This window comes from Diabrotica virgifera, chromosome 4 (genome assembly GCF_917563875.1).
Source record: "Diabrotica virgifera virgifera chromosome 4, PGI_DIABVI_V3a".
Lineage (NCBI taxonomy): Eukaryota > Metazoa > Arthropoda > Insecta > Coleoptera > Chrysomelidae > Diabrotica > Diabrotica virgifera.
Genome location: NC_065446.1, coordinates 257,947,938 through 257,966,759, shown reverse-complemented (window position 1 = coordinate 257,966,759; position 18,822 = coordinate 257,947,938). Strand labels below are relative to the sequence as shown.

Genomic DNA, 18,822 nt, shown 5'->3' with positions numbered 1-18,822 from the left:
TTTTGTAGACACTAGCCTCAGGGATGTGTAAATACTGGAAATGGTGCCAAGTGTGTCACGTGAAATGGATGTCACGCGTTTAAGATGTTGGATGGAATCGATAATCTCTTCTAAAAACAGTCAACGAGATAAATATGAATTTACGAGTCCATTAAAATACAATTTAAAAAGTCTACGAGATTGTTTGCAAAAAATGGGTGTCAATGATATATGGCATTATAGCAGGAAGGTGGGTGCAAGAAAGTTGGTTAAAAATAGGAGACAGAATGGATTATTATTATAAATTTTTAACATTAATCACCAATAAAATTTAAAAAAATTATTCCTTATTTCGACATACCGGTATATACATTTTTTTAAAAGTAAACAAATATACAGAGTGTGTATGAAACTTTTGTTGTATTTTCCTCCTTTGCGGACGATTTGGTTTAAGTTTAAACGAGGCGAAATGAGCACCAAGGACTATGCACGCAGTGGACGTTCCAAAGTAAAGGTGTTTGAGATAGCTGAGACTCTAAAGATATCAAAGGAACGTGTTGGATATACAGGGTGAGACATGAGGAATTATACATACTCCTACCTCGTATAGAGGCCCCTATGGGGAATAACAAATGACCATAAAAGAGTCTCGGCTCCCCTTGTTTAATAATATACAGGGCGAGTTTCGCATTTTGACAGAAATTTATATTCGTCATAATTTTTGAACGGTTAGATCGATGTGTCTCTTATTTTGGTCAATCGTTACACTATTACCACCTAATCAACTGATTTATTCAAACTAAAACAAAATCAGGTCCGGCTTTAAAAATTAGTTCGTTTGGGTCTTAGAAAAAATTTCACCCTGTATACGCTTTTTGAAAACTCTAATATGAATTTTACAACTTAGACAAATAGGCAATTAAAATGGCATATTTATTTTTCCCCACATGATTACTTAATTTTTTATAAAAAAATCAAATTTGACTATGAATAATAATTAAAAGTTTGGTAAAGTGAACCATAGATTTAAAAAAATTTACTTTTATTGCAAAAATTAATTTTTTTTGAACAAATATTTAATTTATGTTACCACTCAATCAACTGATTTATTCAAACTAGAAAAAAATCAGGTAGGTACGGCTTTAAAAAATTAGTTCGTTTGGGTCTTAGAAAAAATTTCACCCTGTATACGCTTTTTGAAAACTCTAATATGAATTTTACAAATTAGACAAATAGGCAATTAAAATGGCATATTTATTTTTTCCCTACACGATTACATAATGTTTTATTAAAAAATCAAATTTGTCAAAATCGCAATTTTACCATAAAAATAAAAAAAAATTAAACAACGTTTTTCTTAAAATTAAAAGTTTCACCATTTTTTTTATAACGCTTCTAGATCTAAAACTCCCCATATAGTGCGGCCGATATGTGAAACAATTGCACATTTAATGATACAAGCATATAATTTGGACCACATATACTACACATATAAAGGTTTAAATTTAGATATGAGGACATTTCAGATTTTGCCTTTTACAAAAATGGCGGGCATTCAAAATGGCGGCTATACATATGTGTTTAATAGTATCATAACTTTTGAACGAAAAGCCCGATTTCAACCAAATTTGGTATATATGTTCTCTTTTTGATTTATAAGATGGATGTGGTGAACCAGAAGAATCGGTTTACCAGAAGTTGTGTTTTTACTGGTTGTTTATGTAAAAATATGTTTTTTTTTTTCAATTTTTTCCCTCTGTATATATTAATTTTTCAAAAAGGTAATACCGCAATTGAAAAGAGAGTAAAAATATTTTGTAGAAAATATTTTGATCTTTTTACTTATGTTAATTACCATTTAATAAATGCATAACGTATCTTCACATGTACCTATGTGTGGCTGATTCGTGCAAATATTATAAGAAATATTGTGCATTTAATGGTACAAGCGTATAATTTGGACCACATGTACTAAGTACATCAAGGTTCAAATTAAGATATAAGGCCATTTCAGATTCTACCTTTTACAAAAATGGCGGGCATTCAAAATGGCGACTATACATATGTGACTAATAGCACGATAACTTTTGAACGAAATTTCCGATTTTACCAAAATTTGGTATATATGTTCTTCTTTTGATGTGTAAGACCAAGGTCTTGAACCGGAAGAATCGATTTACCAGAAGTTGTTTTTTACCGATTTTTATTTAAAAGCATGTTGTTTTTTTACCAATTCTTTCACCCTGTATATATTAATTTTTCCAAAAAGTTAATACCGACGTTAAAAAGGGCGTAAAAATATTTTTTAGGAAATATTTTGAACTCTTTAGTTATGTTATTACCAATTAATAAATGCATAACGTATTTTCACATGTACCTATTCACCCATGTGCGGCCGATTCGTGCAAATAATATAAGAGTTATTGTGCATTTAATGATAAAATCATATAATTTGGACCACACACACTACACACACAAAGATTCAAATTTAGATATGAAGCCATCTCAGATTTTGTTTTTTTTTTACAAAAATGGCGGGCATTCAAAATGAATCTGCCGCACTTAGGTAATAGGTACATGTGAAGATACGTTATGCATTTATTAAATGGTAATTAACATAATTAAAAATTTCAAAATCTTTCCTAAAAATATTTTTACACTCTTTTCAATGGCGGTATTACCTTTTTGAAAAATTAATATATACAGGGTGAAAAAATTGAAAAAAAACAACATATTTTTACATAAGAAATAGTAAAAACACAACTTCTGGTAAACCGATTCTTCCGGTTCAGGACTTTAATCTTATCCATAAAAAAAAAGAACCTGGATGCCAAATTTGGCTGAAATCGGACTTTTCGTTCAAAAGTTATCGTGCTATTAGTCACATATGTATAGCCACCATTTTGAATGCTCGCCATTTTTGTAAAAGGCAAAATCTGAGATGGTCTCATATCTAAATTTAAACTTTTGTATGTGTAGTATATGTGGTCCAAATTATATGCTTCTACTATTAAATTCACAATAATTCTTATAATATTTGCACGTATCTGCCACACATAGGTACATGTGCAGATAAGTTATGCATTTATTAAATGGTAATTCACATAACTAAAAAGTTCAAAATATTTCCTAAAACATATTCTTACGCTCTTTTCAATGGTGGTATAACAATTTTGAAAAAATACTATATACAGGGTGAAAAAATTGGAAATAAATTATTTACATAATATAAAATAGTTTTACATAAAAAACCAGGAAAACACAACTTCTAGTAAACCGATTCTTCCAGTTCACGACAACGATCTTGTAAATCACAAAAAGAACCTATATACCAAATTTGGTTAAAATCGGACTTTCGATTCAAAAGATATCGTGCTATTAGTCACATATGTATAGTCGTCCATTTTGAATTACCGCCATTTTTGTAAAAGGCAAAATCTGAGATGGCCTCATATCTAAATTTGAACCTTTATATGTGCAGTATATGTGGACCAAATTATATGCTTGTATCATTAAATGTGCAATTCTTAATAATATTTGCACGAATCTGCCGCACTAATAACACTTCTCTTTGGACTCTATAGTTTAACATAGACGTGATCAAATAGATAAATTTTAAATTTTTTCACTTAATTTTTTCGATTTAACTTTGCAATTCACGGATCTGCACCTTTTATTTTTAAAAATTCATAACTTTTACGAGAAGAAGACTGAAAGTCTACAACAATTGTCATAGTCTTCACAATGGTAAGAGATATGTGCTGTAAAAATTTCAGTAAAAAAATTTAAAATGGAACGTTGTAGCGAGTTAAACCGTGATTTCATCTTTTTTTTTCATTTTTAGGTTAAAATTCCGATTTTGACAAATTTGATTTATAATAAAAAATTAAAAATCTTGTGGGGAAAAATAAATATGCCATTTTAATTGCCTATTTATCTAATTTGTAAAATGCATATTAGAGTTTTCAAAAAGCGTATACAGGGTAAAATTTATGTCGAAGACTAAAACGAAATAATTTTTTAAATCCGGGCCTGATTTTTTTTCTAGTTTGAATAAATCAGTTGATTGGGTGGTAACATAAATTAAATATTTGTTCAAAAAAAATTAATTTTTGTAACAAAAGTAAATTTTTTAAATCTATGGTTCACTTTACCAAACTTTTAATTATTATTCATAGTCAAATTTGATTTTTTTTATAAAAAATTAAGTTATCATGTGGGGAAAAATAAATAAGCCATTTTAATTGCCTATTTGTCTAAGTTGTAACATTCATATTAGAGTTTTCAAAAAGCGTATACAGGGTGAAATTTTTTCTAACACCCAAACGAACTAATTTTTTTGAAGCCGGACCTGATTTTTTTCTAGTTTGAATAAATCAGTTGATTAGGTGGTAATAGTGTAACGATTGACCAAAATAAGAGACACATCGATCTGACCGTTCAAAAATTATGACGAATATAAATTTCTGTCAAAATGCGAAACTCGCCCTGTATATTATTAAACAAGGGGAGCCGACACTCTTTTATGGTCATTTGTTATTCCCCATAGGAGTATGTACAGTTCCTCATGACTCACCCTGTATTGTAAGTACATAAAGATTTGGGAAAGTGAAAGCTCTGTGCAAAGTGGGTGCCGCGAGAGTTCGCAATCAATCAAAATCAACAACGAATTGATGATACTGAGAAGAGTTTGAAGCTGTTCAGTCATAATAAACACGCAAAAATGTCTCCAGTATTTCACACCAAAGTCCAATCGACAGTCAGCCGAGTGAACTGAAAGTGATGAACCGCCTACAAAGCGTGGAAAGACGCAAAAGTCGGCTAACACGGATATGGCATCAGTAATTTAGGATGCGCATTCTTGAAAAGGGCAAAACCATTAACAGCAACTATTGCATTGCGTTATTGGAGGTTTGAAGAACGAAATCGCGAAAAACGGACCCATTTGAAGAAGAAGAAAGTGCAATTTCATCAAGACAACACACTGTGTCATAAATCAATGAAAACGATGGCAAAATTTCATGAATCGGGCTTCGAATTGCTGCCGTAGCCACTGTATTCACCAGATATGGCTCCCAGCGACTACCACCTGTTCGCTGACCTCAAAACAATGCTCGCTGGAAAGAAATTTAGTACCAATGAAGAGGTAATCGCCGAAACTGAGGCTTATTTTGAGGCTAAAGACAAATTGTGTTATAAAAATGGTATTGAAAAGTTGTAAGATCACTATAATCGTTATATCGCCCTCGAAGGTAACTACATGTATATTGTATTTGTTTCTATGTTAGCCTACGAACTTTTCAGCCCAACGATTATCCCTACATCCTACACCAGGGATCACCAATTAGCGGACCGCGGTCCGCATCCGGACCGTGAGCTACTTTTGTACGGACCGTCATTAAATTCAGAATATAGCGTTTGGCAATTTTGAAAATGTTTGGCCATGAAATTGTATATTTCGTTTAACCCAACTTATGTGTGCGAAGCCGCTTTATCAAGAATGAACTTTATTAAAACTCGGTACAGATCTTAGGGACGCACCCTTTGCACTAAATGTGTTATTGCAGAAATGCCGAGATCAAAGGAAAGACGTCTTTGCTGTATTTATTGACTATGAGAAGGCCTTTGATCGAGTACAACATCACAAATTAATTAAAATACTAAAGGATAAAGGAGTTGATAGTCAAGATGTACGAATCATAGAAAAATTATACTGGCGTCAAACAGCGACAGCTTGCATAAATGGAAAATCAACAGAAATATGCAAAATACAAAGAGGCGTCAGACAGGGTTGTATACTGTCCCGACTGTTGTTCAATTTGTATTCAGATAGAATATTTAAGGAAGCGCTGCATAATTTGGAATGGGGTGTGAAGCTTAATGGAATTCTGATAAATACAATCAGATATGCAGACGATACAGTTATTTTAAGTGATGATATGAATGGATTACAACACCTTTTAAATGCCATTGACAGAGTGGGAAGAGAGTTTGGCCTAAATATAAACTGTTCAAAATCAAAGTACATGGTATTTAGCCGTTTGGCCCATCAAGATTCACGGTTATATGTTGATGGTCATATGATTCAAAGAGTACCCAGTTTTAAATATCTTGGTTGCCATATTACTGAACAACTAGATCCAGATAAAGAGATAAAATGTAGAATCGAGATAGCCCGCACGACATTTTTAAAAATGAGGTCATTCTTCTGTAATGATACCTTGCAACTTGAACTTCGAAAGCGCATGATTAAATGCTACATTTGGTCAGTCCTCTTGTATGGTGTCGAAGTATGGACATTAAAAATATCCACCATTAACCGTTTGGAGGCCTTTGAAATGTGGCTGCACAGACGTATTCTAAAAATACCATGGACGGCTATGCTGACAAATGTGGCAGTCCTTAAGAGAGCAAATGCTACCCGCGAGCTGCTTGATAACATCAAATATAGAAAGATGGCCTATTTTGGGCACGTAGTAAGGGGAGACCGGTATAATATTCTTCAACTTATTATGATGGGTAAAATCGAAGGACGCAGAGGAATTGGTAGAAAGCAGGCCTCTTGGTTGAAGAATATCCGGGAGTGGACAGGAATAAAGAAAGCAGAACACCTATTTAGAATAGCTCGAGACAGAGACAGTTTCGCCATGTTAATCGCCAACGTCAAGGGGACTTGATAGGGCACGTTAAGAAGAAGACAGATCTCAGCTAACAGATGAATATCTCAACTCCCCAATGAGAACCAGTTGCACCAAACTCACTCCAAACTTCAGACAGGTTGTACATAATAAAAAATGTAATTTTTCTCACTGATAATTTAATTTTGTAAAGAATGACAAATTTTCTGATTCGGTTTTCTTGTGGATTCCTGTTAAAAAATGTCCTCTCAAACAAATCAGAAGAGGCCCGGGATACCGGGCAAAACAATCTTTTTATACAAATTCAAAATTACCTTTTAGCCCCGAAAATTGTATTTAAAAAAAGGTCTCTTTTCATTTTTTTTTTAAGTTGATGGTTTTCGAGTTATAAGCGATTTAAAATCTGAAAAATGTGAAAATACCTACGCATTTTCGAGGTTTGAAAACTCATATGTAAATTATTAGTTTTCAGGTTGCCAAGTGCTTAAATTGAAGTTTATAAATTCAATTTGAAGATTCTAACGAGTAATCGTGGCTTACTTCCATATATACCGTTGTTTTTAATTTTTAATTATGCGAGTCCACTCGACTTTTAAGTCTCCGCACATCGCAATTTATGGTGCGTCTCTGTCGCACTTATTATACATATTATACGTACTTATTCAAAAAATGCCCAACAAATACTCCACATTTATTAAAATTGTATAATTTATTATTAACATATTTTTTTCTTAATGATTTATTTATTTATTCAATTAATTATTGCCAATGTGCTCATTAAATACGCCAATAAAAATAAATGGTCGAAATTGAAATAAACCCCGATAACTCATCAGAATCTTGAAATTGAATGTTTAAACTTCAATTTAGGCGCTTAACAACCGCAAAAATAATAATGTACACATGAATTTTCAAGCTTCAAAAATGATAATTTTTGCATTTTTCAGTTTATAAATCGCTTAAAACTTGAAATCTATCAAGTTTTGAGAAAAATGACAGAAAATCTTTTTGGTTTAAGATGACCCAAAAATGCTAAATAGGGGATGCAATTAGAACGAAAAGATACAATGTTTCGGAAAAAATCAAACAAGGTTATATTTTTCTAAAACTTTTTTTGTTAGTTTAAAAATATCTTAAAGGTAAAAGTTCTACTCACAAATTTCGCCGCTAATTGTTTATTAATTGTTTAAACAAAAACAATTGTTTTGTATAAATAATGTTAAGAATATGGGTGAATTCAACATTGTATTTTGATAAAAAATGTTTTTATTTTAGTTTTTATTATGCTAAACCCGAATCTGACATTACAATTTGCAAATTCAAAATGGCAGATTCAAAATGGCAGATTCAAAATGGCGGATTTTTTTCCTAAAAATCCTTAAAAAGTAGTTGTAAAATCCGATTTATTTTTATAAAACGTGTTTGTTTACATATATGTGGATATTTTTGAGAGGTTGCTGAACCTGAATCAAATTTTGATAATTTAAATTATAAAATGGCAGAACCAAAATGGCGGATTACTTAAAAAATAGTTGTAAAATCATAATTTCTTTACAAAATGTATTTATTTCTACATATATTTATTTTTGAGAGCTTTGATAAACCTAACTGAAATGTTAACATTATAAACTATAAAATGGCGGATCCAAAATGCGGATTTTCTAAAAAGAACATAAAAAGGAATATTTTTCTAAAACATTTATTGTCCTTATTTTTAATAGGTTGTTGAATCTGAATTAAAGACTAAAAATTTAAATTTCAAAATGGCGGATCCAAAATGGCGGATATTTAAATGAAAAACAAGTAGAATCCAATCAAACAAATATGGAATTTCATTCTTAAAAAAAAGATAAACAAATAATTTTCACAATAATATTAAAAATTAAAATGTATTAGAAAGAAAGAACAAATTATTCAAAATCTATCTCTTCAATATCACCTCCAACTACGCTGACATCTTCGCTTTCTTCAATTTCTTGTTCATTTAAAACGGGACAATTCAAACAGTCTTGTCCGAAACAATGAGAATAATATTGATAAAATATAATATTTTATATTTGCACATTAAGTGTTAGACCATGCACAGCTATTTATGACGAATGACTTTCTTCATAAAATTAATAATAAAACAATTATCATAAATAATAAGTGAAAATTTAATGATGTTGGGTATAATTAATTTGAAACAATATTAAAAAAAACAAATTTTCGATTAGAAGGATATAATTACATATTGGAACATAGTTTTTAATTCCAAACAACTTTTCTTTATAAAAATTTTCGATATTGTGAAATATAAAGGTACTTTACTCTTGAGTGAAATTCATATTTTTTGACAAACCTCGTACAAAATTAACAAAAATTGATATTTGATGGTTGCATCTTATGTTATATACGATGCAGAGTATTGTATAAAGAATAACTTTTTTTCGTAAAACTGATATTAAAAAAGTTATCAATAAGTTCCAAGTTACGCAGACATACTGTATAAGAGCTAAAAAAAAATTTTTTGTTGAACATTTATTATTGTTGAAGCTTATTATTAAATGTATTTTAGGTAAGTTTTACAGAAAAAAGTTTTGATCACTCTGTATATACATTTTTTCAGCTGGTAATTTTCGGTTTTTGTATTACATTTTTGTTATCTTTCTTAGTTTTCTCAAAAAGAAATTGTTTATTTCATTTTTAAACTAAAATAATTCAGTTTTTTTTAAGATTACATCCTAAGCTTTAAAAAAATATCAAAAAAATTGTATTAGATTTATTCAAACTTGAGTAATACCGTCTTAAATTGGTGGGAATTCTGTAAAACTACGAAGTTTTCAAAAATTACATTTTTTGAGACATCGTATTATTTGAATTAAATTTTTTAGATTTTTTTTGAATGAAACATCGTTTAGTCAGATGATTTAGAGGTAAGTTATGCAAATTTGAGAGTTTTATAAGTAAAATTGTATTAGTTACACATTTTTAAATCATTTTTAAACAAAATTCATGTAAGGCTCATTTTCTGCCCACACCGTACTTATGTCCATATATTTTATTTCTTTTTATTGCAACCATAAGATAGCTTATTTCATCTTCTTTCATGTCCAATTTGTAAAATTTCTTTTGATCCATTAGTTAAAGAATTACGTTAAAAAAACTCAACCGTGCACTTCTTCCAACGCTAGTTTACAGTGCGCCAATGTGTGTGAGAAGGGTGACTTTAGCGTTATAAATAAAAAATTACAGAAGCTAGAGATTTAATTTTAGAAAAATCTTTATATAAGGTTTTTTTTGTGAATTTCCTGAATGAAAATTTTCTGAATTTTTCAATGGTCAAGTCAGTTTTTTTCTAAAGATTATATTTTCGGAGTTATTTAAAAAAACATCTAACTTCGCTGTTCATTTGTTTAATAAAAAATGAAGCACCCACTTCTCGAGTAGAACTTTTTGATATATTGTTTATTAAACATTTCTTAATGAAATTACAAAAAGTTTTATCTTGTTTGATTTTTTCCGAAGTGAAAATCTAAATGCACTCCCCTAAAAATTATATTTTCTGGAGCAAAAAGGTAATGTTTTGGATTTATTAAAAACTGTTAAAAACAATTTCTGCCTAAAAATGTCGCACTGCACCCTTCTGATTTGTTTACCGAATTGGAACAACCAGACAGGTAGTGTTAACTCCGGACCCCGGAAGTGTCGTATGTTTTCGAAACGGACCCTCAGGAAATATAATTGGTGACCCCTGCCCTACACCACTGAAAACTCATGCATTGCTTAAAACGATTCAATTTCTGATTTTTCTCATAGATTTATACAGTTTAGCATAAAAGTTCTATAAAGAACAGGAAATATTATAGACGTAGACGATTTAGCGAAATCTAACATATCACCTCTCCTAACAATTAAAATTCCATTTTTTGACAGTTATTGCCCAGATATTTACATAATTTTAAGAGAATTGCTTCGAAACGTGGATTAGAATTCCGTGCATATAAAAAATGGTCGCTGTTAGAAGAGATTTGTAAGATTTAGTTTGTTTTACAGTTACATAAGACTTTTTAGTCACAGATTTACGATCATAGACAGATAGGTAGAATAAGAGAAACAGATTTGTGACCGTTTTGGATTTAGTACGGATTCTTCTTCTTCAGGTGCCATCTCCGCTACGGAGGTTAACAATCATCATAACTATTTTAATTTTTGAGGCAGTAGCTCTAAATAGTTGTTTTGAGCTGCATCCAAACCATTCTCTCAGGTTCTTCAGCCATGAAATTCGTCTTCTTCCGATGCTTCTTCTGCCATCTATTTTTTCTTGCATTATTAGTCGTAGGATGCTATACTTCTCGCCCCGCATCACATGTCCGAGATACTGTAGCTTTCTTTCTTTAATTGTAAGTTCAACTTCCTTCTCTTTACCTATTCTTCTTAGTACTTCGTTGTTCGTAACTCTATCTACCCAGGAAACCCTCATAATTCTTCTATAGGTCCACATTTCAAAGGCGTTAAGTCGTCTCATTGTCTCTACATTTAACGTCCATGATTCCACTCCATAGTAAGTACACTGTATACGTAACATTTTGTTAGGCGTACTTTAAGACTTAATGTTAAATCTTTGCTACATATAGGACCTTTTTCATTTTTACAAAATTAGAACGTGCTTTTTCGATTCTGACTGATTTCTGCGGTGTAGTCATTATTTTCTGTTATAAGTGTTCCTAGCTAAGTGTACTTTTTTACTTTTTCGATCTGCTGGCCCTCTACTATCAGGTCCTCGTTAGTATTATGGTTGTCTTTACTAATTTTCATAAACTTCGTCTTTTTGATATTGAGAGAGAGAGTCCGTACTCCCTACTGCACCTTACTATTTTACTCATGAGTCTTTGCAGGTCTTGTAAACTATCGGAAATTATTACTGTATCATCTGTATATCTGATGTTGTTAACTAAGACTTCATTTATTCTTATGCAGACTGTTTCATCTTCCAGAGTTTCTCGCATTACCTCTTCAGAATAAGCGTTAATTAATAGAGGTGATAGTATGCAGTCTTGCCTGACTCCTCTCTTTATTGCCATCTCTTCAGATGTTTCTCTTTCATCTAGGTTTTTATTTTATAGAATTTCCATGAGTCGATCATGTTTTACTTTATCAAACGCTTTATTGTAGTCTATAAAACAGACGCAAAGAGGTCGGTTAACAACCAAACATCTCTGTGTCAGCACGTTGAAGGAGAATAATGCCTCTCTGGTACCCGTACCATTGCGGAACCCATATTGAGTGTCACTAATATCCAGCTCCAGTTTAGAGTGTATTCTGGCGTGGATGATTTCCAATAGAATTTTCAAGGTATGTGACATTAAGCTTATGGTTCGGTAGTCACTGCATTCTTTGGCATTCACTTTCTTTGGCAAACATACAAATGCCGATGTCAACATTAGTACGGATAGATCGGCTCAAATTGTACATAGCTGAAATGAATAATAGTCAATTCTACAAGGATTTGTAGTATTATCCAAAATAAGTGAAAATAGGGTTTTAAGAAATATCACTGTGCTTCTTCTTCTTCTTCCTCTATATCAACAATTTTTCTTGTTCATTTTAAACGGCTTGTTTACCACTATGAAAAATTGTTACTCCACCTCGTGCACGGTCGGCTGATAATTCTTCTACCACTTGGTCGATTTGTCCCTTGGTATTCTGTTTTATTCACCATTCAGCTGATGTGAATGTTCCATTCTTTTTTCTATTTAGCGTCCACTCGCTTATATTCTGTAAATTAAATTTTGTTTTAATTTTGTCACTTTTTATGCGGTCTCTCAGCGTGTTTCCTGTAGGTAATTCTAGTTTCCACCACTCTCTGTGTTTTGGCCGTGTTGGGTAGGGATGGGAAAAACCTACCCGTTATAACCTAAAACCGGTTTTTTTCCTCAGCAACAATCGGTTTTTCCTGTTGTTTTTTTGGGGTATTCCCATCCGGCGAGTGTAATTTCCTCACCAAAATAATCTTATACCTGAGTTTGGAAGGGTATGTCATAATCCGACAGGTATTTTCCTCACCAAAACTGAAATGGTTGTTTCAGGTAGATTTTACTAAAAGGCATTCAAGTAAATTATTGATCTACTATAAAATTACAGTAGGTACCTATAATAATTTATTAATTAATTTAATAGTATTTTATTTTTAGTCATAATTGGAATTTTGACAAAAATGGCATGTTTAATAGAAAGTAATCGCGGTATTTGAAAATTTTATTTTTTATAAGGTGAAAGTTTTAGAAAGTGAAGAAGTGTTCTGGAGGCAATAAAATAACTTTTAGTGCGAAATTGAATACTAATGGGACAAATTTTACAATAACTAGAAGTAGCCTACAACATAATCATGAACCAGATCTGCAGAAGATAGATCGAAAAATTGTTTCTAACTCTTGTAAACGTAAAGCCGAAGAGAATATACTGAAAAACCGCCAAAAATCATTCGCCAAGAGCTTGCAGCTAATTTGCCTGAAACAATTACTACGATTGATGTCTGTTACATAAGAAAAAATATATATAATTATCGACGAAAATAATGCCTGGTCGACTTCCTTCCAATATTGATGAGGTTCAAGAATTTGTGAAGAGCTGTGCTCAAAAAACAACCAAGGAGGAAAAATTTCTCTTTATAAACTGTGTCAAAAGTAAGATAACTGTATTTAGTTGTGAATATGAAACAAATATAAGATTTTTAGCAACATTGAATTTTATACAGAGAGGGGCAAAATTATGGAATATATTCATTTTCTCTAAAATGGACGATTTTGGACAAAAACCCCGAACCACGTCGATTTTTATTTTTAAATCACAATTTTTTGGCATATCTATATTTCATATTAGTGACGTCATCAATCAATCAATCAATAATTACGTTAATGTTTATATTACTGAATAGAGAATATAACACCCTTTCAAATAAGCTACCACACGACCCCTATTCCCATTTAAAAAAATCATTGATTACGTGATCACGCACAGTTAGATGACGTTACTACTATGAAAATATAGGCCAAAAAATTGTAATTTAAAAATAAAAATCGACCTGTTTCGGGGTTTTTCTCCAAAATCGTCCGTTTTAGAGAAAATTAATTTATTCCATAAGTTTGTCCCTCTCGTATATTATATGTATGGCACAATTACCGTACCAGATATTATTTGCAATTATTCACTATTCATGGGCCAATTAATGGGCATTATATTTCTTTATTATACTGTTTACTGTCAAACAAAAAAAAAACAGAAACTTAAAACAATCTTTTCTATTTGTTAAAATCAGAAATTTTTAAAGCTCTCGAAATTGAGTTTAATCCTAGTAAAGTTTGTGTAGATTTTGAAAAGGCTATATTTATACATAATGCAAACATTCAAATGTGTCCAAACACTGAAATACATGATTGAAGATTTCACCTAAGTACACCAAACTTGGTATAGAAAATTCAGTCTCTTGATTTAACATCAGAATATACAAATGATTCTGAAGTAGGCTCAAACATACTTTTGGCCTTACATTATAATATAAAACCGGAAGACGTATCAGATTGTTTTGTGTTTGATTTAATGTCATGTAAACTATAAAATAAATTTTTTTTATTACTGCAGTCTGCAAGTAAGCTGAGAAAAATGTAGAAAATTTACGTACGACTGGTCTATTATTTGACAAGTAATGACATTATTTCGAAGTCTATTAAGTACGATATAACGCCCAAGGGGGTGTTATAGAAAAATAACGCCCTAGGGCCTATTAAATTAAATAACAAGTTAAATACTGTCAAGTTGACAAATAAAACTCTAAGTAAAACTATGGTTACCACAATTACGTTACGACTATTTCTGGTAAATGTACTTATTCGAAAACTAATTAATTCAAAATTAATTCAAGTTGTTTGCATATAAAGAATAATTTAGTCTGACATTAAACGTTGAAGGCATCACGGGTATTATAATAATAAAATACAAACACTTTCGGTCAACGTATATACCTCAAGCGTTATTATCCTTATAATTCCCTTGGTACCTTAATAACTATAATAAGTTATCAGTCTAATCAAATGACTGTAATGGATTTTGTAAAGTGTGTTTCTTATTATAGTAAATAATAAATAATAAGTTATACGTTTTGCACATTATCTATATTATAAACTATTATTACAACGTAAGGAAATGAATGTCTTTTATTCGGATTTCGGATGCTTTCATAATAACCATTCTTAAATTACATCTATATTTTTTATTTTATTACCTGAGTGAGTTGGTGAGGAAAATACCTACCGGATTAATACGAACCCTTAAACTTGGTGAGGAAAATACCTGTCGGATTATATGGTTCTACTGGTTGGTGAGGAATTTACCTCCGCCCTTCCCATCTCTCACTACAATCCTTTAGTCCTTTATTAAATCCCAGGTACATTTTAAAAACGTCCCAGGTCGGCTCGAAGTTTAACAGGTTGGGCTTAGTCCCATTAGTAGGTATAATAATATTTTTATCTTGGAATTATAGATTATGGAAAATCTACCCTCAATACCTCTTTCTTCAATATTTTACAGAAATTTTGGGTTCTTTGCGAATTTAAGAAACAGTTTCTCTTGGTTGGAAATGTTGGCCCTGGAATCGATTTCGCTACTGATACATAGGATAAAGCTTGGTTAGATGTTTGAGACATATTGACTGTTTAGGTACCTATCTGCTACGACACTGTCAAAAACAATTATTTCTAGTTGAAGGGACACCAATTTCACTGTTTTTGCACTATGTTCTACAAAGCACGACAAAATATAGAACGATGTTACTCGCTAGACACCTCGTAGTGGAATCAATTTACCTTTCAATTAACTACTCCTTCAGTATTCAGACAAAATAGAGTATAATGACATCCTCCAAAGAGGAAAATTATTATTGATGTGTGAACGTTATAAATTTAAAGAACAAAAACGAAAATTAGCTTCAGGTGAAACAAAGTGGAGATGTGTAAGGGATAATTTCAAAGCTTTCAGCAAAACTTTTGGAAAAAATATTACAATTACAAAACACATTACGACAATTAGTTTTTATTTCTTTTGGGGCTATGGATAATTATACATATAGATAATTATATCTATTTAATAAAGTTATTCTATAAATGTATTTTATCTACTCTATGTCATATTATGTATCAGTTTTTTGTTTGTGAAAACTGTCATTATAGATAGCAGTGCGTGAATAGTTTACAGTGTGCGTGAAGTAACAATGTAATTTAAATGGGATTTACTTTTTCGCACACTTTCAATGGGTTTTTTGGCACACTTTCATATAATCAAATATCCTTAACTTTCGCGTTGTCATGGTGATGACAATATGAGCAATGACTTACAACAACATTTTTGACAGTTTTATGGTTTGAAAGTAGCTAGGATTTTTAAATGTCAAAGTTCTAAAAATTGTAGAATAGAAATCAATTCCAGTGACGAAGAGTTACAGTTTTTTTATTTGCTTATCGAAGAGTAGATAAAGTATTCTATGAAACTGTGTGTGAAGTACTTTTTGCGAACATACGCGATGTATGCTCGCTCCGTTGTCGCTCGTGCTCTAAATATCGCGTGCGTTCGCAAAAACATACTTCACGAACTGTTTCATAAATAATTATTTTTCCATTGAGATGTAAAATTATTTGATAGTAACAATTAATATGCCATTAGCCGAGCTGGTATATTTTATATCGGGCAGTTTTAATCTTTGCACCGACTTGGGACATTTTTAAAAAACCTACCTATTTCTTGGGCCGAGATAGACACTGCCCTGTTTTTTTGTCCCGGTTATAACCGGTTTTTTATTTTTAAAGTAATAACCGGTGAAAACCGGATAAGTGGAAAAAATACTGAATTCAGAGAAAAAATGGGAAAATTTTTCGTCCCGCGCGTAAATGAGAAATTTTAAGCTGACTGAAACCGATTTCACAACACTGATGACTAATTGTTATACTGATATGGACTGATACCCATTCGAATGGAGTATCGCAACCTAAAGCGCAATGTAAATGTAACCTATCGGGTATTGGCCATGACCAAAAATTCCGAACACCGGTTTTTGGAACAACCGGTTTTTTGACCGGTGATAACCGGCAGGTTAAACCATAGGTAAAAAAACCGGAATAACCGAAAACCGGTATTTTGTCAACAACCGCCATCCCTAGTGTTGGGTTTTGTTTCTGATGAAAACGTCATTGTTGGTCTTAAACTTACTGACGTTATAAATTTTTTATGTCTTCTCTATTTTTCGGCCGCGGAGTTTGGAGCACCGGTATGGGCAAACTCTGCTCACGCAAAGAACGTTAACGTGGCTCTAAATGAAACGGTTCGTATAATATCGGGTTGCCTGAAACCGATACCTATCGAAGAGGTATACCCCATAGCTGGGATTGCTCCACCACTTATCAGGAAGTATATCACGTCAGAGGTAGAACGAAAAAATCAGGAGACGGACCGAACACACCCCTTATATGACCACCAAACTCAGCCAAGAAGACTTAGATCTCGGAAAAGCTTTCTGAAAACATCAAGATCCATCCCCGAAGCGCCAAAGATACGCCGAATACACCTATGGCAAGCGTCAGCTACCGCAACACATTTTCATCCCTCAGAGGAAATGGCTGCTGGATACAATTTACCGTATCTGACTTGGAAAGCGCTAAACAGACTAAGAACCGGCGTTTCACGTTGTGCTAGTAACCTGAAAAAAATGGGGATACCAGGAGGACGGTACCTGCGACTGTAGGGCGGTCCAGACCAGTCGACATCTACTATCATGCACAGAGATGAGCGAGACCTGCACAGAAAAAGAACTAATTTTAGCAAATGACAGGGCCATCTATGTGGCCAACCATTGGAAACATAGAATTTAAAGTTGTTGGTGTTCCGGACACGGAAAATAAGTAAGTATTTCTTCTCACAGTCAATGCCTTAGCTACGCCGTTTACATAGTGTCATTAATTTATTTGCTCTTTGTACTTGATCTCTTACTTACTAGTTCCATTACTTGTTTAACACTAAATCAATCGACTTCCATTCTACACTTTATTGGTTCTTGACTGATTACTATTGTTTTTGTTTTCTGAGTTCAAATCGCCATGTTAAATTGTTTTGCTCTTGTATTCAATCTGTGAACTAGTCCTTGAACACTATCTTCATTTTATGCTATCAATATTACATCGTCTGCGTACAGAGAATTTTATTTTTGTTGTTATCCATTCTGTATCCTCTTCCTTTAATAACGCTCTTTCTGACTTCACGTATCCTTTGTGCTCCTGTATCCTCATGATTAGATTGAATAGCATAGGGCTTAATGAATCGCCCTCCATTCTTCTATTGGCTGTATGTATAGGTTCCATAAGTTCTATCTATTTTTCTTTGAGTACCGTGCTTATTTTAGACGTGGGTACCAAGAGGTGCTCAACCTTGCGCGACATGTAACAATTCATCTGCTAATAAGTTAGTCCATCAGTGATATACATCGAAAATTTAAAAGAAAAATTGGAAAAAGTCTACGAATTTGCTCGTAAAAGTTTGAAGATTCAAACTGATACAGCGAAGGCCAGACTTGACATGCATTCTTCCGGGAAATCTTTCGAAAGAGGTGACTTTAACCGAAACTTCAACGATAATACTGGGAGGGCCAGTAATCCAGGGCTAACCTACATAATCCAGTTTTAGACTAAAAGAAAACCCAAGGTAGTTCATATCGAGAGATTAGCTCCATACCATGGAAGTGATCCATCCTAACTGGCTTCAGTCGGCCCGTGATAGCGTTTGATAGCTTTTGTGTATTCATATAAAACTTCAGTTTCAGGATCAGAATAACTTTGGGCATATTTAAGTTAGAGGTACTTGTGTATTATAGCGTTCGAATAAATAATTTAAAAAAAAACAAAAAAAAATAAACCTTTGTCTTTCATCTCTCTTAATTCTTTACATATTTATATGTGTTTCTTTCTATGCGATTACTATACAGTGTGGGCCAAAGAAAACAGTCCACCTCGATATTTGGCAATATTTATTAGATTTTAAGGAAATGAAGAAATAGGTCGATTTTTGATCTAAGGGGGACTAATTTTTACGGTAGGTACATACATTTGTCATTTGTCAAACCCTCCCTTCCACTTCCCCACCCTTATTTTTAAATGGGGAATAGGGGTCGTGTGCTAGCTCATTTGAA

General features: G+C 32.3%; 1 protein-coding gene across 1 annotated transcript in view; it reads left to right on the top strand.

The window, feature by feature from the left end:
* The window catches only part of LOC126883847 (uncharacterized), a 37,272-nt gene extending 19,158 nt beyond the window's left edge, over positions 1-18,114 (top strand). Inside the window, exon 2 of the mRNA XM_050649523.1 lies at positions 18,040-18,114. Within this exon, the coding sequence (XP_050505480.1) occupies positions 18,040-18,114 (75 nt within the window). The remainder of the gene's footprint in view (positions 1-18,039) is intronic.
* The last annotated feature ends 708 nt before the right edge of the window (positions 18,115-18,822 follow it).